This window comes from Equus asinus, chromosome 26 (genome assembly GCF_041296235.1).
Source record: "Equus asinus isolate D_3611 breed Donkey chromosome 26, EquAss-T2T_v2, whole genome shotgun sequence".
NCBI lineage: Eukaryota > Metazoa > Chordata > Mammalia > Perissodactyla > Equidae > Equus > Equus asinus.
In genome coordinates, this window is record NC_091815.1 from 19,590,078 (window position 1) to 19,606,670 (window position 16,593).

General features: G+C 39.8%; 2 protein-coding genes across 2 annotated transcripts in view; both read left to right on the forward strand.

Annotated features, from left to right (window-relative positions):
* The window catches only part of LSM14A (LSM14A mRNA processing body assembly factor), a 98,151-nt gene extending 84,805 nt beyond the window's left edge, over positions 1-13,346 (forward strand). Inside the window, exon 10 of the mRNA XM_070499297.1 lies at positions 13,207-13,346. Within this exon, the coding sequence (XP_070355398.1) occupies positions 13,207-13,218 (12 nt within the window). The 3' untranslated portion in view covers positions 13,219-13,346. The remainder of the gene's footprint in view (positions 1-13,206) is intronic.
* Positions 13,347-14,008: 662 nt separating this feature from the next.
* The window catches only part of GARRE1 (granule associated Rac and RHOG effector 1), a 49,742-nt gene continuing 47,157 nt past the window's right edge, over positions 14,009-16,593 (forward strand). The window contains exon 1 of the mRNA XM_070499295.1: positions 14,009-14,503. Within this exon, the coding sequence (XP_070355396.1) occupies positions 14,009-14,503 (495 nt within the window). The remainder of the gene's footprint in view (positions 14,504-16,593) is intronic.

A 16,593-nucleotide genomic window follows, 5' to 3' on the forward strand; every position in this document is an offset into this window, starting at 1 on the left:
ATGGGTCTGATCTCCTAAAGAGAGATCACTTTACTTTTCTTCTCGTTGCTGCAGCTCAATTCCTATAATTTCCAAGAAGCCTATAACTTCAAACCATCTCCTCAGAGTGATAAACAGAATGTCATGGTCTGGATATTTGACAGAGGTAGAGTAGTGCAGTGATGGAGAGCTCAGCCTCTGGCGGCTGACTACCAGGCCCCAACCCAGCTCTGCCTTAGCCAAGTGGCGAGAACTTGAAGAACTCCCTTAACCTCTTTAGATATCTCAACCACCTCACAGGGTCACTGTGAGAATTAAATCAGATAGCGTATGTAAAGTGAATTGCACAGTGCCTGGCACTTACTGCTCCTTCAGTTAATGTCAGCTCTTTTATTTTAGGGTTCTGGTGAGGAATAAATGAGATTACGTATCGAAAGCTCCAGATATAATGCCTGACACATTGTAGGCACTTAATGAATGGTCCATTTTGTTGAGTACTTGTGTGAACATGGCATGTCAGCAGCAGCTTTTTTTTTTCAAGCAAAACCTAATTTCTAGCACTTAACTACTGCCTTAGTGGATGGCAAGGCTGACTGTATGAATGCTGTATAGAAATAACCATTAAATAAATACTGAGGGTGAACTGATCGTTCAACGAATACCTGTGGAGTGTTTACAGTGTGCTTAGCACTCTCGAATGTCTTGAAGGAGGGCAGTGATCTGGGGCTTGGAGGTGGCAGGGAAACACGGGAACTGGCAGTTGTGATATGGTATGTTACAATACAGCAAAAATAATGCTAAGATGGGGCTAAAAACAGGGTGTTATGGTAGCACACAGAGGGGCTCCCAGCTCAGTCTTTGTCAAGCTGGCTTCCCAGAGGAGGTGACGTCTATGTTAGACATCCAGGAGTGGGAGTAAGCCGGGGAGCTTTCCAGGCAGAGGGAACTTAACATGTAGATGGTGAGAGGGAAGATGGCACAAGCAAGAATTGGGCAATTTCAGGCAGAGTTTTGGGGCAAGAAACTTGGGAAGAGTAGTGGAGAGCCATGACATATTTTAAACAGGAGCATGGCGTGATTAAATTCCCTCTAGAACAATCACATGGCTACCAGAGGGGAGCAGTCCAGGTATTTGGAAGATCACTGAGGAGGCTCGTCAGTAATTCAGGCAAGAGGTAAAGATGGTCTAGCTTTGGATTGGCAGTGAAGATAGAGAGAAGGGAAAAGACTTGAGAGATTAAGGAGGTAAGAAGGATATGACTAAACGATTAATTGGATGTAAAAGAGTGAGTAGTAGAGGATAACTCCCAGGTTTCTGGCCTGTTCAAGTAGGTGGATGGTGATGCCATTCACCAAGACAGGAAAGGAACACTGAAGGACTGAAGAAAGTTGGTTTTGGACTTTTGATCTGGGGACCTGTCCAGTAGGCAGTTGAATATTTGGACTCTGGAGCACAGGAGAAAGATCTGGACTAGAGAGATGGATTTAGGATTCCTCCCAAGGATATCATGTTGATCATAGAAACAGACAGGGCACAGCTTAGAGCTCTGTGGAACCACAGCACTTCAGGTCTGTCAGAGGAGGAGTGGCTCAAATAGGCAACTAAGAGTAGCCGGAGGGGCAGGAGGGGAGCTGGGAGAGCCAGCGTCTTTTCATAGCAGCATCTATGGAGTTGCGCTGCACTCTTTTTCTTCTTCTTCTTCTCCCTCAAACCCCCCCAGTACATAGTTGTATATTCTAGTTGTGAGTGCCTCTGGTCATGCTATGTGGGACGCTGACGCAGTCTGGCTTGATGAGTAGTGCCATGTCTGTGCCCGGGATCAGAATCGGCAAAACCCTGGGCCACCGAAGCGGAGCGTGCGGACCCAACCACTGGACCACGGGGCCGGCCCCTGCTTCGCTCTTTTTAATATGATAACATATAAGGGGAGACAAAAAAGTAGAGTCATAAAAAGGGAGGGAACAAAGAACTGAATCTTTCTGGCATTTTCTCTTGCCTGGATAGATATTTTGAATTCATGATTGTTGAGAATAAAATTCTTCAAAGCATTTTTCTGGAGTGCATTTCTAAATATGGCTTGTGTCATTCTGAACTGACAAAAAAACATAGAAATGGTTGGGCTTTGAACTTCATAGACAATAACTTCACTAATCTCCCTAAAGAATTTCCTGTGGTGTCTCCACATTATCAAGAGTAGATATTTAGATTTACATGGTTGTAGACTGGAGAAGAGAGAAAATTTTCTGTATTTTTTCTCTGAGGAGGGAATTGTTTGTGGAATGGTTCATCTTTTTTTTTTTTATGACAGCTTTATTGAAATATAACTTACATACCTTACAACTTTACCCATTTAAAGTGTATAATTCAATGATTTTTAGTATATTCACAGAGTTATACAATCACCACCAGCACAGTCAATTTTAGAATATTTTCATCCCTCTGAAGAGAAACCTTGTACCCATTAGCAGTCACTCCTCGTTCTTCCCATCCACCCCAGCCCTCAGCAACCATTAATCTACTTTCTGTTTCAATGGATTTGCCTGTTCTGGACATTTCATATTAATGGAATCCTACAATAAGTGGCCTTTTGTGTCTGGCTTCTTTCACTTAGCATAATACTTTCAAGGCTCATCCATGTTGGCATGTGTCAGTACTTCATTCCTTTTTATGCCTGAATAATACTATGCAATTGTATGGCCGTACTGCATTTTGTTTATCCATTCATCAGTTGATAGACATTTGGGTTGTCTCCACGTTTTTACTATTATGTAGAATATTGCTGTAAGCTTTCATATACAGGTTTTTGTGTAGACGTATGTTTTTCATTTCTCATTTCTCTTGGGTATACATAGTTGTGGAATTGCTCAGTTATATGGTAATTCGAGGTTTAACCGTTTGAGGTACTGCCAGACTGTTTTCCAAAATATCTGCACGATTTTACACTCCCACTGACAGTATGTGAGGATTCCAATTTCTCCACATCCTAGCCAATGCTTGTTATCCTCCGTCTTTTTGATTATAGCCGTCATAGAGGTTGTGAAGTGATGTCTTGTGGTTTTGATTTACCATTTCCCTGATAGCTAATGATGTTGAGCATCTTTTTATGTCTTATTGGCCATTTGTCTGTTTCTTTGGGCAAATATCTGTTCAAGTCCTTTGCCCATTTTAAAATTGAATTTTTTTTTATGTTTGAGTTGTAGGAGTTCTTTATATATTCTGGATATTAATCCTTTTCAGATATATGATTTACAAATATTTTCTCCCGCTCTGTGAGTTGCCTTTTCACTTTGTTGATAGTGTGTTTTGATGTACAAAAATTTTAATTTTGATGTAGCCCAATTTGTCTATGTTTTCTTTTGTTATCTAGCTATTGCTGTCGTATCTAAGAAATCATTGCCAAGTCCAAACTCTGGTTTTCTTTGTTGTGCTTTTTTCTCCCCAAATCCCTCCAGTACATAGTTGTATATTTTAGTTGTGGGTCCTTCTAATTGTGGCATGTGGGATGCTGCCTCAGCGTGGCCTGACAAGCGGTGCCGTGTCCGTGCCCAGGATCCGAACCAGTGAAACCCTGGGCCGCCGAAGCAGAGTGCACGAACTTAACCACTTGGCCACGGGGCCGCCCCCATCTTTTCTGGTATTTTTATAGAACCTAAAATACGTGTTTCTTCTGGGGTTTGATCTGCTTTTTATCTTAGTTGTCCTTTTTTGTCCTCTTGGTTGTCTTTCACTTATCAATCCTTATCAATGAAGAACTGAGTTGATTATATAGGTAATTGACAAGAGGTTCCTGTTTTTCCAACAGTCCTCTTGCCTTAGTAGGAGTTGACTGATTCAGTGACCAGGAGGGAGAAGTATGCAGGAGATCAGGTTAATGAACCTATTTCCACTCCTGATTTCTGTACCTGCTGGCTCAAAGCTGGGCATTTATCCAGCTCCTCCAGGAAAAAGGGCTCTACTTCTCTGCCCGCCTTTGGCTCTGCAAGTACTGGGAAGTGTCCAGCTCTGCTCTGGTCTATCTTGTCCTATAATTTCCTCTGCTTTCTCTCCATCTTCTAGAAAGTGCCCAGCATTTAAATAGACTCTGTCCCTCAGCCCTGCCATTGCTGTTGTGCTGTGGTTCCCATGTGAACGTCTTTACTGTTATGTTGGGATTTGGGGACAATGGGGAACTAAGTACATATGTGTGTTTATTTAGCCTACCGTATTGAAATGAAGCTACTTGGTGCCATACCGTCGCTGACAATGGGACTGCCTTTCACTCCATTTTCTCTGTTGGCTTAATGACTGAAATGAATTTAAAATTATTCTCTGTGTTCACAAATTATAGCTATCACATCTCTGAAACATGTGATGTTGCTGGCCCAAGATAGGTAGATGTCTACTCACTTCAGGGAGTGGGTGACTTTACCAGACCTTTTTTGTTTATCAGTAACTTTTTTCCAGACAAGCAGAGATAACAAGGCCTGCTTACTTTCACTTATTGTCTGGGAGTGATAATAATAAGATCATCAAACATTTAGTTCTTAATATGTGCCAGACACTATTCTATGTGCTTTATATGTATAACTCATTTAACTCAATAACAGTAGTTACTGTTACTATCCCTATTTTACAGATGATGAAACTGAGCACAGAGAGGTTACAGAACTTGCCCAAGGTCACATAGCTGGTAAGTGGCAGAGCCAGGATCTCACCCAGTTAGTTGGCCCCCAAGGCCACTCTCTTATCTGCTGGACTCTCTAAAGGGAAGTTCTTCAGGTTTTCTGAGTTATCTTATCAGTTATGGGTATAAGAAAACCCTTTTATCCTTATCTTTTGTCTAGTTTCAAGCATATTCTTTGTTATTGTTCGAAATAGAAATTGCCCATGAGTTTGATTGCAGAAATATTTTACATGATGTAATGAGGTCTGAATTTAATTTTAATCTATTGAAAACTTTTGCAAATTATTGTGGTGTTGAAAAGATGTAACTTACCCATTAAAATGTCTTTTTCTCCTATGTGTTTGAGAATCTTAGGCAGCATTAAAACTTATGAATACAGTACATAATCTTACAAGTCTTGGCTACACACTAACTTCTGAGGTCTTTCACAATGCATATTTATTTCCATGTAGCGTGAATAATGGATTCATAAATGGTGAATATTTTCCTAGTGAAAATTCTTTTTAAGACAGTACAGAAATGTCCTTAAATGGATTGAACATATTTTAGCCCTTCAGGCAGATAAATATGGGGGGAAAGCATTCAAAAAATACTAAGACAAGCATTGAGAAGAATTTTATTTTTTTAAAAAAAGGGATATATCCAAGTGTTTGTATACATGCTGGTGTGCATTTTAAGCTTTTTATGAAAGAAATGTTCAGTCAAATACAATAGAGCAAACGATCTGGTGAACCTCTTGTGCCCATCGCTCAGCTTCCAACAGTATTTTGTCAGGGGTATCATGATCGCTGCCATGAAGAGGATCCTTAGGTGGATGTTGCCACCTTCACTGCATGTTGTTTCTTGGCAAAATCCCATTTGAAAATGATAGAACTTGAGTGGTATTTCAATTCCATGAATCCTTGAATTCAACACTCTCTAGTTTTGATTCCGGTGAAGAACAGCACAGGAACACCAGATCTATTAAGACTAAGTGAAAAAAACAGTTTTATTTTCTTAAGGGGCTTGGTTGTTCTCTCTGCCTGGGGAACAATCCCAGGTTTGACTGTGAGACTTAGGTGGTCTTGTTAGAAACAATTATGATACGAACAGAAGTTTTCATTGCATTGTCCCACCAGACCCTTGGTCCTCGAAAATAGTCATTTATCACATTGCGGGTGGGTGGGGCCCTGTCTGGATTCTTGAATGGATAGGAGTATTGGTGAAATACCTGAGTTGTGTTAAGTGGTATTTAGACAGTCAGCGTCTTCAGGTGTCCCTTATCAGGTATACTCATCCTTGTGGCTTTGAGCAGGTTTTCAGCTGACCCATTCAGTTCTCAAATTATAGCATGCGTCAGAATCACCTGGGGATCTTGTGAAATATGCGTATTCTCTGCTCTTACCCCCAAAGGTTGATTCGTTAGATTTGGATTGTACCCCAGGAATCAGCATTTTAGTAGTCACTCAATTAAGAGTGGTGTTCTTTTTCTAATGTCAGGGAAGAATGTCCTTAGGCCACAATTGGTTTTCATTGGCGGCTTCTTTCTTTTCACCGTAGTCTTAATAAAGTTAATGTTAGTAGGCATCTTGTGAAAAAAATTGCTTAAAAGATGCCCATTCTGTTTTTGGCTAACATCTGCCGCCAATCCTCCTCTTTTTGCTGAGGAAGACTGGCCCTGAGTTAACATCCCTGCCCATCTTCCTCTGCTTTATATGTGGGACACCTACCACAGCCTGGCTTCCCAAGCGGTGCCATGTCTGCACCTGGGATCTGAACTGGTGAACCCTGGGCTGCCGAAGCGGAAGGTGCGCACTTACTGGCTGCACCACCAGGCCAGCCCTTCCATTGACATTTTAATAAAAATTTTCACTGTGAGCTTAGCACTAAAATAAAAAGTTTAATGACTAATAATGTAACTCCTCAATTTGTTTAACTTTCATAAAATTTATTTTTTATTTTCAAAATAATGCATTCTTAAAAGGGGGGGAGGAGTAAATGATCCACCAGACATAACTGTTCTTTTAAAGCATAAATTTGTCTTTATAAATTATATACTTCTAAATTATCAGTTAGACTGTACCTTAAATATATAGGCTTGAGCCTTTAAAAATTATAATGAAATCCTGAAAGTTTATGTGTAATGGAATTGTTGAAATATTAGATTAAATATATTCAGTCTTCACTATTTAAAGGCACGCCCATGTGTCTTTGAAGATGTTCAGTAATCCTCTGATTATTTGTTTCATAGGTTGATATTTTTGTATATTAGATTTTTAAGAAGAGTACCCAATTATGTTGGGAATACAGGTATTTCAAGTAGTGTTATCTATGGTTGGCCCTCATGATTCTCAGATTCTGTATTTGTGGATTGGCTTACTGGCTAAAATTTATTTATAACAAAATCAATACTGTGGAGCTCTTGTGGTCATTTGTGGACACGTGCAGCGTGGCAAAAAATTTGAATTGCCCGATGTGCACACCCCCATTGGAGGTCAAACAAGGTGATACTTTCCCTTCTTACTTCAGCTCTGAGACTGTGAACAAAGGTCCTTTCATAGTCTATTTAGTGCCATGTTTTTTGCAGTTTTATACTTTTTGTTGGCAATTTCACTGTTTAAAATGCCCCCTAAGTGTAGTGCTGAAGTGCTGTTTAGTGTTGCTGAGCCCAAGAAGGCTGTGATGTGCCTTACAGAGAAAATACATGCGTTAGATGAGCTTCATTCTGGCATGAGTTATAGTGCTGTTGACTGTGAGTTCAATGTCAGTGAATCAACAGTCTATGTTAAATAAGATATCTTTAAACAGAAACACACATGAAACAAGGTTATGTTTGATTGGTCGATGAAAATGTTTTGACCAGAGGCTCACAGGAATTTACCTCCGTATGTCTTCCAGGAGTACTGATTCGGTATTTGCTAATTCAGTGTTTGTGGCGATTTTATATAACTACCTGTAAACGATAAGAATCAACTGTGCATGATGAATTGCTTCTTTCTGTCTTGCTACTTTCAAGATTCTCTCTTTTTCTTTTGCTTGAGGCAATTTGATTATTCTGTGTCTATGTGGATTTCTTTGAGTTTATCTTACTTGGAGTTTGTTGAGCTTCATGGATGTGTAGATTCATGTTTTTCATCAAATTTGAGAAGTTTTTGGCTATTATTTCTTCAAATATCCTTTCTGTGCCGTTCTCTCTCCTTTCTTTCTGGGCATCCTGTTATATGATGCCAGTATGCTTGATGGTGTGCCACAGGTCTCTGAGGCTCTTCTCTTTTTGCTTCATTCTTTTTTCTTTCTGTTCCTCAGACTGGATTATCTCAATTGATGTATCTTCAGATTCACTGATTCCTACTCAAATCTGCTGTTGAGCCACTTAGTATATTTTTTTATGTCAGGTATATTTTTCAACTCCAGAATTTCTGTTGTTTCTTTTTTTAATATAATTTCTAACTTTTATTAGTATTCTGTATTTACTCAGACATCATTCTCATACTTTCCTTTAGTTCTTTAAACGTATTTAAAATAGTTGATTTTAAGTCTTTGTCTAGTAAATCTAACATCTGGGTTTACTCAGGAATTGTTTCTGTTTGGGTTTTTTTTCCCTGTGTATGGGCATTACTTTCTTGTTTCTTTACATGTCTTGTAAATTTTAATTGAAAATTGAACATTTTAACTGATATAATGCGACAACTGTGAAAGTCAGTTTCTTTCCCCTCTCCAATTGAGTTCCAAGTCAGGTCAAACAGAGACTCTTGCAATGGAAACTTCTAGGTACCTGACTTCCAGGTAGGTCAAATAATGATCATTTCCTGCGGCTGAAACTCTGAAGGAGCTCTAACTGAGTTCTGTTCCCTCCAGTGGCTACCTGCCTTTTGGTTTTCTCTTCAAATGCAGCTGCTAGTTTTCAAGGCTACCGTAGAGTTAGAGAGCAGAGACTGGAACTAGGTCAAGTTAAGATGCTACAAAGCTCATTCTTCTTATTGATTCAGCTGTTTTTCTTGAATAAACACACCCCACTTTGCTGCAAGCCTGTTAATTTCTAGAGTTTTGAAAAAGTTGATTCTGAGCATTTTTGCCAGCTTTCTCATTGTTTTTATGGAGGAGAGAATTTTTAGAGGTCCTTACTCTGCCATTTTTGATGATGTCAGTCCTCTCCCCATTCGTTTTGGGTTTTTATTTTGATGAATCTGTTCTTTTCTTAATCGTGAAATTGTAGTTTGGATTAGGTCTGAATCTTCTTTTTTCCTCCCCAAAGCCCCAACACATAGTTGTATATCCCTCTAGTTCTTCTGTGTGGAATGCTGCCACAGCATGGCTTGGTGAGCAGTGTAGGTCTGCACCCAGGATCTGAACCTGCAAACCCCAGGCCACCAAGTGGAGTGCACAAATTTAACCACTGTGCCACTGGGCCAACCCCTGGGTCTGAATCTTAAAGCTTGTAAAGGCTTTTCATTTAGGACGTTTTCTTCACCCTAAGTTAGTTATGAAAGCACATACATTTCAGAGTAGTGCAGCGCCCATATTCTTGGCCCCACTGGTTTGTTGTAATGGAGGAGGGAGATTTGATTGAGACTAGCCATTTGGTAGTCTCTGTGGACTGCCTTCTAGGTTTCACCTCCCCAAGACTGTTCCACCTGGAATAAGCTTCCTTACCCAAGCCTCCCTCCTTTCTGTGCCAGTTAACTCTTTGTTTCTTCCTTTAATTTTTTCCTGAAGAATAACACATAGGAAAGTCCACAAGTTACAGTAACAGTGCTTGTTTTATTATCTCCAAGTAAGTACCCAGATAATTACCACACTGGTTAGTCACCAGCCACACACACAGCTGAAGATCCACCCAGTTACCAATGGATCATTTTTCGTATGTCGCATATCAGACCTTTGTTCATCTATTCTAAACAGACATTTCTGGAGGTCAGTACTATATATTTTTCCCTATTTCCTTCTTTCTTTTTATTGATATATAATTTATATACCATAAAATTCACTGGTTTAAGGTGTGAAATTCAGTGGGTTTTAGTATATTAGTAAAGTTGTGTGCCCATCACCACCATCTAATTCCAGAACATTTTCATCACTCCAAAAAGAAACTCTGTATTAATGAGCAGTCATTCCCTATTCCCTTCCTCTCAGCTCCTGGCAACCACTAATCTACTTTTTTCTCTCTCTACAGATTTGCCTTATCTGGATGTTTCATGTCAATGGACTCTCACGTTATAGGACCTTCTGTGTCTGGCTTCTTTCACTTACCATAATGTTTTCAAAGTTCATCCATGTTGTAGTATTTATCAGTTCTTACTCCTTTTTTATGGCTGAATAATATTCCATTGTATGGCTATACCATACAATTTAGTTTATTCATTCATCAGTTGATAGACATTGGGTTGTTTCTATTTTTTGGCTATTATTAATAATGCTGCTATGGACATTCATGTGCAAGTTTTTATATTAACTTATGTTTTCAGTTTTCTTGGGTATATACTTAAGAGTGGAATTGCTTGGTCATGTGGCAACTCTCTAACATTTTAAGGAACTGCCAAACTGCTTTTTACAGTGGCAGTATCATCTTGCATTCCTACCAGCAATGTATGAGGGTTCTAGTTTCTCCACATTCTCACCCACACTTATTCTCTGTTTGTTTTTTTGTTTATTTTTATTGTAGCCAACCTAGTGTGTATGAAATTGTATCTTATTGTGGTTTTGATTTGTATTTTCCTAGTGACTAACCATGTTGAGCATCTTTTCGTTTGCTTATTGGCCAGTTTTGTATCTTTGGAGAAATATCTATTCAAATCCTTTGCCCGTCTGCTAATAGATTGTCATTTTATTGTTGAATTTTAAGAGTTTTTGTAATATGTTCTGGATACTAAACCCTTCAGAGATACATGATTTTCAAATATTTATTCTCATACTATGGATTGTCTCTTCACCTTGATAGTAACCTTTCATGCGCAAGTGTTTTTAATTTTGATGAAGTCCAGTTTATCTTTTTTTTCCTTTGTTACTTGTGTTTTAGATGTCATGTCTAAGAAATCATATCCTAATCCAAGTTCACCAAGATTTACGCCTGTGTTTTCTTTAAGAGTTTTATCATTTTAGTTGTTACATTTAGGTCTTTGATCCATTTTGAATTAATTTTTGTGTATGATATAAGATAGGGGTCCATATTCATTCCTTTGCATATGGATACCTAGTTGGCCCAGCACCTCTTATTGAAAAAACTATTCTTTCCCAACTGAATGGTTTGGGCACCCTTGTCTAAAATCAGTTGACCACAGATGTATGGGTTTATTCTAAACTCTTAATTCTATTCCGTTAATGTATGTATCTTTCCTTGTGCCAATATTCCACTGTCTTGATTACTATAGCTTTATAGTGGGTTTTCCAATCGGAAAGTGTGAGTCCTCCAACATATTTTTTTGAATATTTGTTTTGGCCTTCTTGGGTCCCTTGCATTTCCATATGAATTTTAGGATCAGTTTGCCATTTCTATAAAAAAGGTAGTTTGAATTTTAATAGCGATTGCATTGAAATTGTAAATTAATTTGGCGAGGTAGTACATTTTTAAGCATTTACAAGTGTCATTCACATAAATTTTGGAAGCATGTAAAGTGAAGAAAAGTTTAATGTTTATGATCCTTTTTAAAAAATTAGGTAAATAGGTCCAGCTCCATGGCCGAGTGGTTAAGTTCATGCACTCCGTTGCGGCGGCCCAGGGTTTCACCAGTTCGAATCCTGGGTGCGGACGTGGCACCAGTCATCAAGCCATGCTGAGACAGCATCCCACATGCCACAACTAGAAGGACCCACAACTAAAAATACACAACTGTGTACCGGGGGGGCTTTGGGGAGAAAAAGGAAAAATTAAAATCTTAAAAAATTAGGTAAATATGTGAGTCTTCCTTGGCCTTCTGGGACCATCTGGCAGAGGAATGGACTCTCAGAGCCAGAGGCACAGGTGTGCAACACAGAGCAAAGAAAGAGTGCCCGTCAGGGTTGCTCCAGACACTCACTGTGGCCAACTCAAGGGATGGTTTGCTTCTCAGACCACGCAGTTTCTCTGTGAGCAGCCTTCCCTCCTTCCCCACTCCTGTTGAGTGCTTCTCTTGTACATCAGAATTTTAAAGCCATGTTGATAGTAATGGAGCACTTGGGTAGGGATAGATATGATTGCCTTCTTGTCATGAATTTGAAAAAAGAACATTTGGGAGCAGATTTCTGACAAGTAGCCACTTGATATGTTGTTTTTTGAAAAGCTTATGAGAATTTTTTTAAGAGTCAAGAGTCTCTTGAACGCAGAGCTACAGATGGTGGCCAGTTTAGTTGAACTTAACCTAGTTAGGAAATGCTAGCTAGGTTAAGGTTGCTACACTTTCAGAGTATGTGTTTGTATCTACAGCGCTTTTCTCATCTCTTGCTTTTGTGACCTACCTGCCTTCCTAGTTTGCTTGTGCAAGCGTAGAGCGATAAAGGAGGCGTGGTAATTGGTCATGGTGAGTGACAAAATATGACTTGTATTTATTTTTATCTAAAGAAAAAGGAAAATGGAAAGAAAGAAAAATCTAGTTATCAATGAGTAAACTATATTCAGACATCATATAGATTGAAGTTTAATATAGACTAAATACAACACTCTGTAAAATATATTTGAACTATTGTTAGGTTTGGGAGAACAGATAGTTCAGGCAAGTGTGAACCCTATTAGCGATGTGAGAAGAGTCACGACTCCACCATTGTAACTACAACCAGAGATTTGCAGTCATTGCTGTTTGAACCTATCTAGAGCCAGGGGCTCCACAGAAGCTACCCCAAGGGGTAAGAACTGGCACACCCTGCTGGGCTTCCCCTTGAACCTCCAGAGGGGAAACTGCTACCCAGGTGAGGATGAGAAAAATCTTGTCTGCAAACCTCCTGCCAGCCACTCCCCTCTCCAGGCTCTGTCTTTCTGTCTGCTCCTTCAGCCCATCTGGGTATCCAGAACAAACCCTATGCCATCCTTCTCAGGGCCTTTGCTGTGGTGATCTTTTTACCTGGTGAGCCCCACTCATCCCTTTTGCGTTTGTCAAAACCTATCCTACAATCAAGGCCTACCTCAGAGGAACATTTTCTTCATGACAACCATCTTGATTTCTCTCAGTCTTTGCTCATCACTCCCATTTCCAGTCTCCCTTAAAGTTTTGTGAGTTCTGTACTTGTCAGCAGCCCCCACCATAACCTGGGTTCTCTTCTGATCCTCTTGTGGATTTGTGAGCTCTTTGAGGAGGAAACAAGTGAATACCGAACACAAACACGTATCTAGGCCCTCCTCGAGGTGTTACTTGTTAGCCTCAGCTTGAAGTAGTTGGTGTGGAATCAAACTTCTTTTGTTGTGTTATTTTTGTGCTACAACTTGAGAAATTTCCAGCAGTCATCATGTCATAGTTCAACTCTCACTGTTGTACCTGCTTTTATAAGGTTATAATATGATTTCTTACTCATTTGTAGCCCACCTTTGTGGATAATAGCATTTCAGGAGTTAATGCTCCAGAATTACTCATTGTCCTGTAACTTTCCTAACTTTATCTTATTTTTTTCTCCCTTACAGGAAATGACTTAGAGGCCTTACAAATACGTCTGTACATTCTTGCTTCTGACTTTACAATTGAGGGCCAACCCAGTCTGGAAGCACCTCGTATTAATGTTACAAGGAAACCACTACCTCAACAAACAAAAGGAAAGGAGGAGAAGACTTAGAATAACAAATACCATTTTTTTAAAAGAATCCTGTTTTCAGAAAATATTAAAGGAAATTTGGAAATTTTTCACACTGAGAAGTTTTACAGGTAAATGGATTTGGCAGGCAGGCTCTGTCAAAATTCTACAGAGGTTTGATCTTCCTTCTTAAGGACTTAGTGTGAAGTAATTCTGTACTGCTTTTTAAATTGCTGTTGATCAGCTTGTGGGTTTTTGGGTTCTAACTTTTCTGGTATATTGAAGATACATTATATTACATTATATAACATTTTTTAAAGTTAAGTTATTTTTCTGCCATTGTAAATACAAGTATCAAAATATTCCTGCAAAGCAATTATAGGTAAACATTTTTCTTAGCAAGCATATCTTTTTATTAAGAGAGTGGAATGCTAACAGTTCTTAAGTAGCGTTTTGGACACACTTTTATTTTTTGTCAGAGGCCCCGCCTACAGTGAAAATATTAATTATATAAACCTGTTGTTGTCCTTCCCACGTCTGCGTTGGATCACATGGTCATCTGCCTCATGGAAATGCCTTTTTTAAAACTTAGGTTTGCAGAACTCCAGTATTTTTATACCTAGCTACAGTTTTAAGGAAAAAAAGAATCCGAACCCTGACCCTCTCACGGTCACTGGGACAGTTCCCCCTCCCGCATGTATTGCTGCAGTGCCCAGGACAGTAAAATGGACTATAAGCGGCGCTTCCTGCTTGGCGGGTCCAAGCAGAAGGTGCAGCAGCACCAGCAGTACCCGATGCCTGAGCTGGGCCGAGCACTGAGTGCTCCCCTGGCATCCACGGCCACCACTGCCCCCCTGGGCAGTCTGACTGCTGCAGGCAGCTGCCACCATGCCATGCCCCACTCCACTCCCATCGCTGACATCCAGCAGGGTATCTCCAAGTACCTGGATGCCCTCAACGTCTTCTGCCGTGCCAGTACTTTCCTCACAGATCTCTTCAGCACTGTGTTCAGGAACTCTCACTACTCCAAGGCAGCCATGCAGCTCAAAGATGTGCAGGAACATGTCATGGAAGCAGCCAGTCGGCTGACTTCAGCCATAAAGCCCGAGATCGCCAAGATGCTGATGGAGCTTAGTGCTGGGGCTGCAAACTTTACAGATCAGAAGGAATTCAGTCTCCAGGACATTGAGGTAGAGTATCTTCTATGTCATGCTTGGGTAAGAAAATATATGCCAGAGGTAAGTGAGAATGTTGTCTTAGTTTTTTCCCCAAATCACCGTAATGATGATCTTTGTACTCTTCCTATTGATACTCTATCCTTGTAAAAAATTTGCTTATGCTAGGTTCTGAATTTCTTTCATTTCAAATTATGTAGGTTAAAAGATTATTAAACAAACAAATCAACCTCTATTTTATATTTTTAAAATTTTCAAATTAGAACTTAATTTCCAGAGCCAGCCCTGATGGCCTAGTGGTTAGGTTGGTTGCTCTCACTGCTTCGGTGGCCCAGGTTTGTCTCCTGGTTGCAGAACCACACCATCTGTCTGTCAGTAGCCATGCTGTGGTGGTGGCTTACATAGAAGAACTAGAAGGACTTACAACTAGAATATACAACCGTGCACTGGGGCTCTGGAGAGAGAAAAAAAAAAAACTTAATTTCCAAGTAACATACTGTTAAAAGTACATAGTAGGGGGGCTGGCCCTGTGGCCGAGTGGTTAAGTTCACACGCTCTGCTGCAGGCGGCCCAGGGTTTCGTTGGTTCAAATCCTGGGCGTGGACATGGCACTGCTCATCAAACCATGCCGAGGCAGCGTCCCACATGCCACAACTAGAAGGACCCACAATGAAGAATATACAACTATGTACCGGGGGGCTTTGGGGAGAAAAAGGAAAAAATAAAATCTTTAAAAAAAGAAAAAAGTACATAGTAGGGACTGAGAATTCTAAATGTGATGATGAGCTGTGTTTGTGCATTGTTGTTAGATAGAACCAGTAGTTTAGTGCAGAAAGTTCCACACGTGTTTACAGGACAGATTTTTCCTTTTTTTCTTCTTCTCCCCAAAGCCCCCAGTACATAATTGTACATTCTAGTTGTAGGTCCTTCTGCCATATGGGATGCTGCTCATATGTAGTTCTGCCATATGGGACGCTGCCTCAGCGCGGCTTGATGAGCAGTGCTAGGTCTGCACCCAGTATCCAAACGAGTGAATCCTCAGGCTGCTGAAGCAGAGCACGTGAACCTAACTACTTGTCCATGGGGCCAGCCCCTACAAATTATTTTTCCAGTTCTAAACTCACCACCATTCACGTTTAGGTGCATTCAATTCTTACTCAGTACGTTTCTTAGGGTCTTGGACAGTCATAATGAAGTGTTCTCCCTCCTTCAGGGCTCTAGATTAGAATGTGAGACTAGAATACAAATTTCCTAAGAGTAAAGGTGAGCTTTCTCCTTCCTTTGTTTAGGAAATGACTTATTAAACTGTGATCTGTTATATAGTGTCACCATTAGACTTTTTAAATTATTTTTAGCTGCACAGAGAGTTCTTCTGAGTTCGATTTTTCCATATGTCCTTGTGCATTTTAGCCCCACACCAGAATTTAGGTTTCTGGATGTTAGGAGGGTGAATGTCCCCTTCCCCATTCTGGGGCTGTATTTGATTTTAGGAAGTCACCAGTCTTCTGAGCCAAATCTGATGATTGAAGTGGCTGAGTATGCTAACTTAGATTACTCTGGATTTAGGAGAAAAAAAAAACTAGGCTGTTAAGTAATAAGACTAATTTTTATTGTGTTTAAAGGTGATTTTGAAGGCATTTCCAAGAGGAATTTAAAACTATTTTGGAAAAGACCCAGTATTCTTGGTGTAAATCAGGAATCATCAGACTTTTTCTTTAGAGGGCAAACAGTAAATTTTAGGCTTCATGGGCTACGTGTGGTCTCTGTCACATATTCTTCTTCTTCTTTTTTTTAATAACCCTTTAAAAAATGTAAAAACCAGCTTTCCCTTGTGGACCTGTCTGTAGAACTGCATTTGGCCCATGAGCTATAGTTTGCTGAACCTGCTAGTATAAAGAACCTGTATAATAACTCCTTGAGTCATTCTATTTTGAATCTATCTAAGTATCTTTATAATTGCTGATTTTTTCTATGATCATATTTTATATTCAGGGAAATTATCATTTTGAAGTGTTTTTAAAATGGCTTGTCAAGGTTTAAAGTTTTTTTTTTTTTTAAGATTTTACTTTTCCTTTTTCTCCCCAAAGCCCCCCAGTACATAGTTG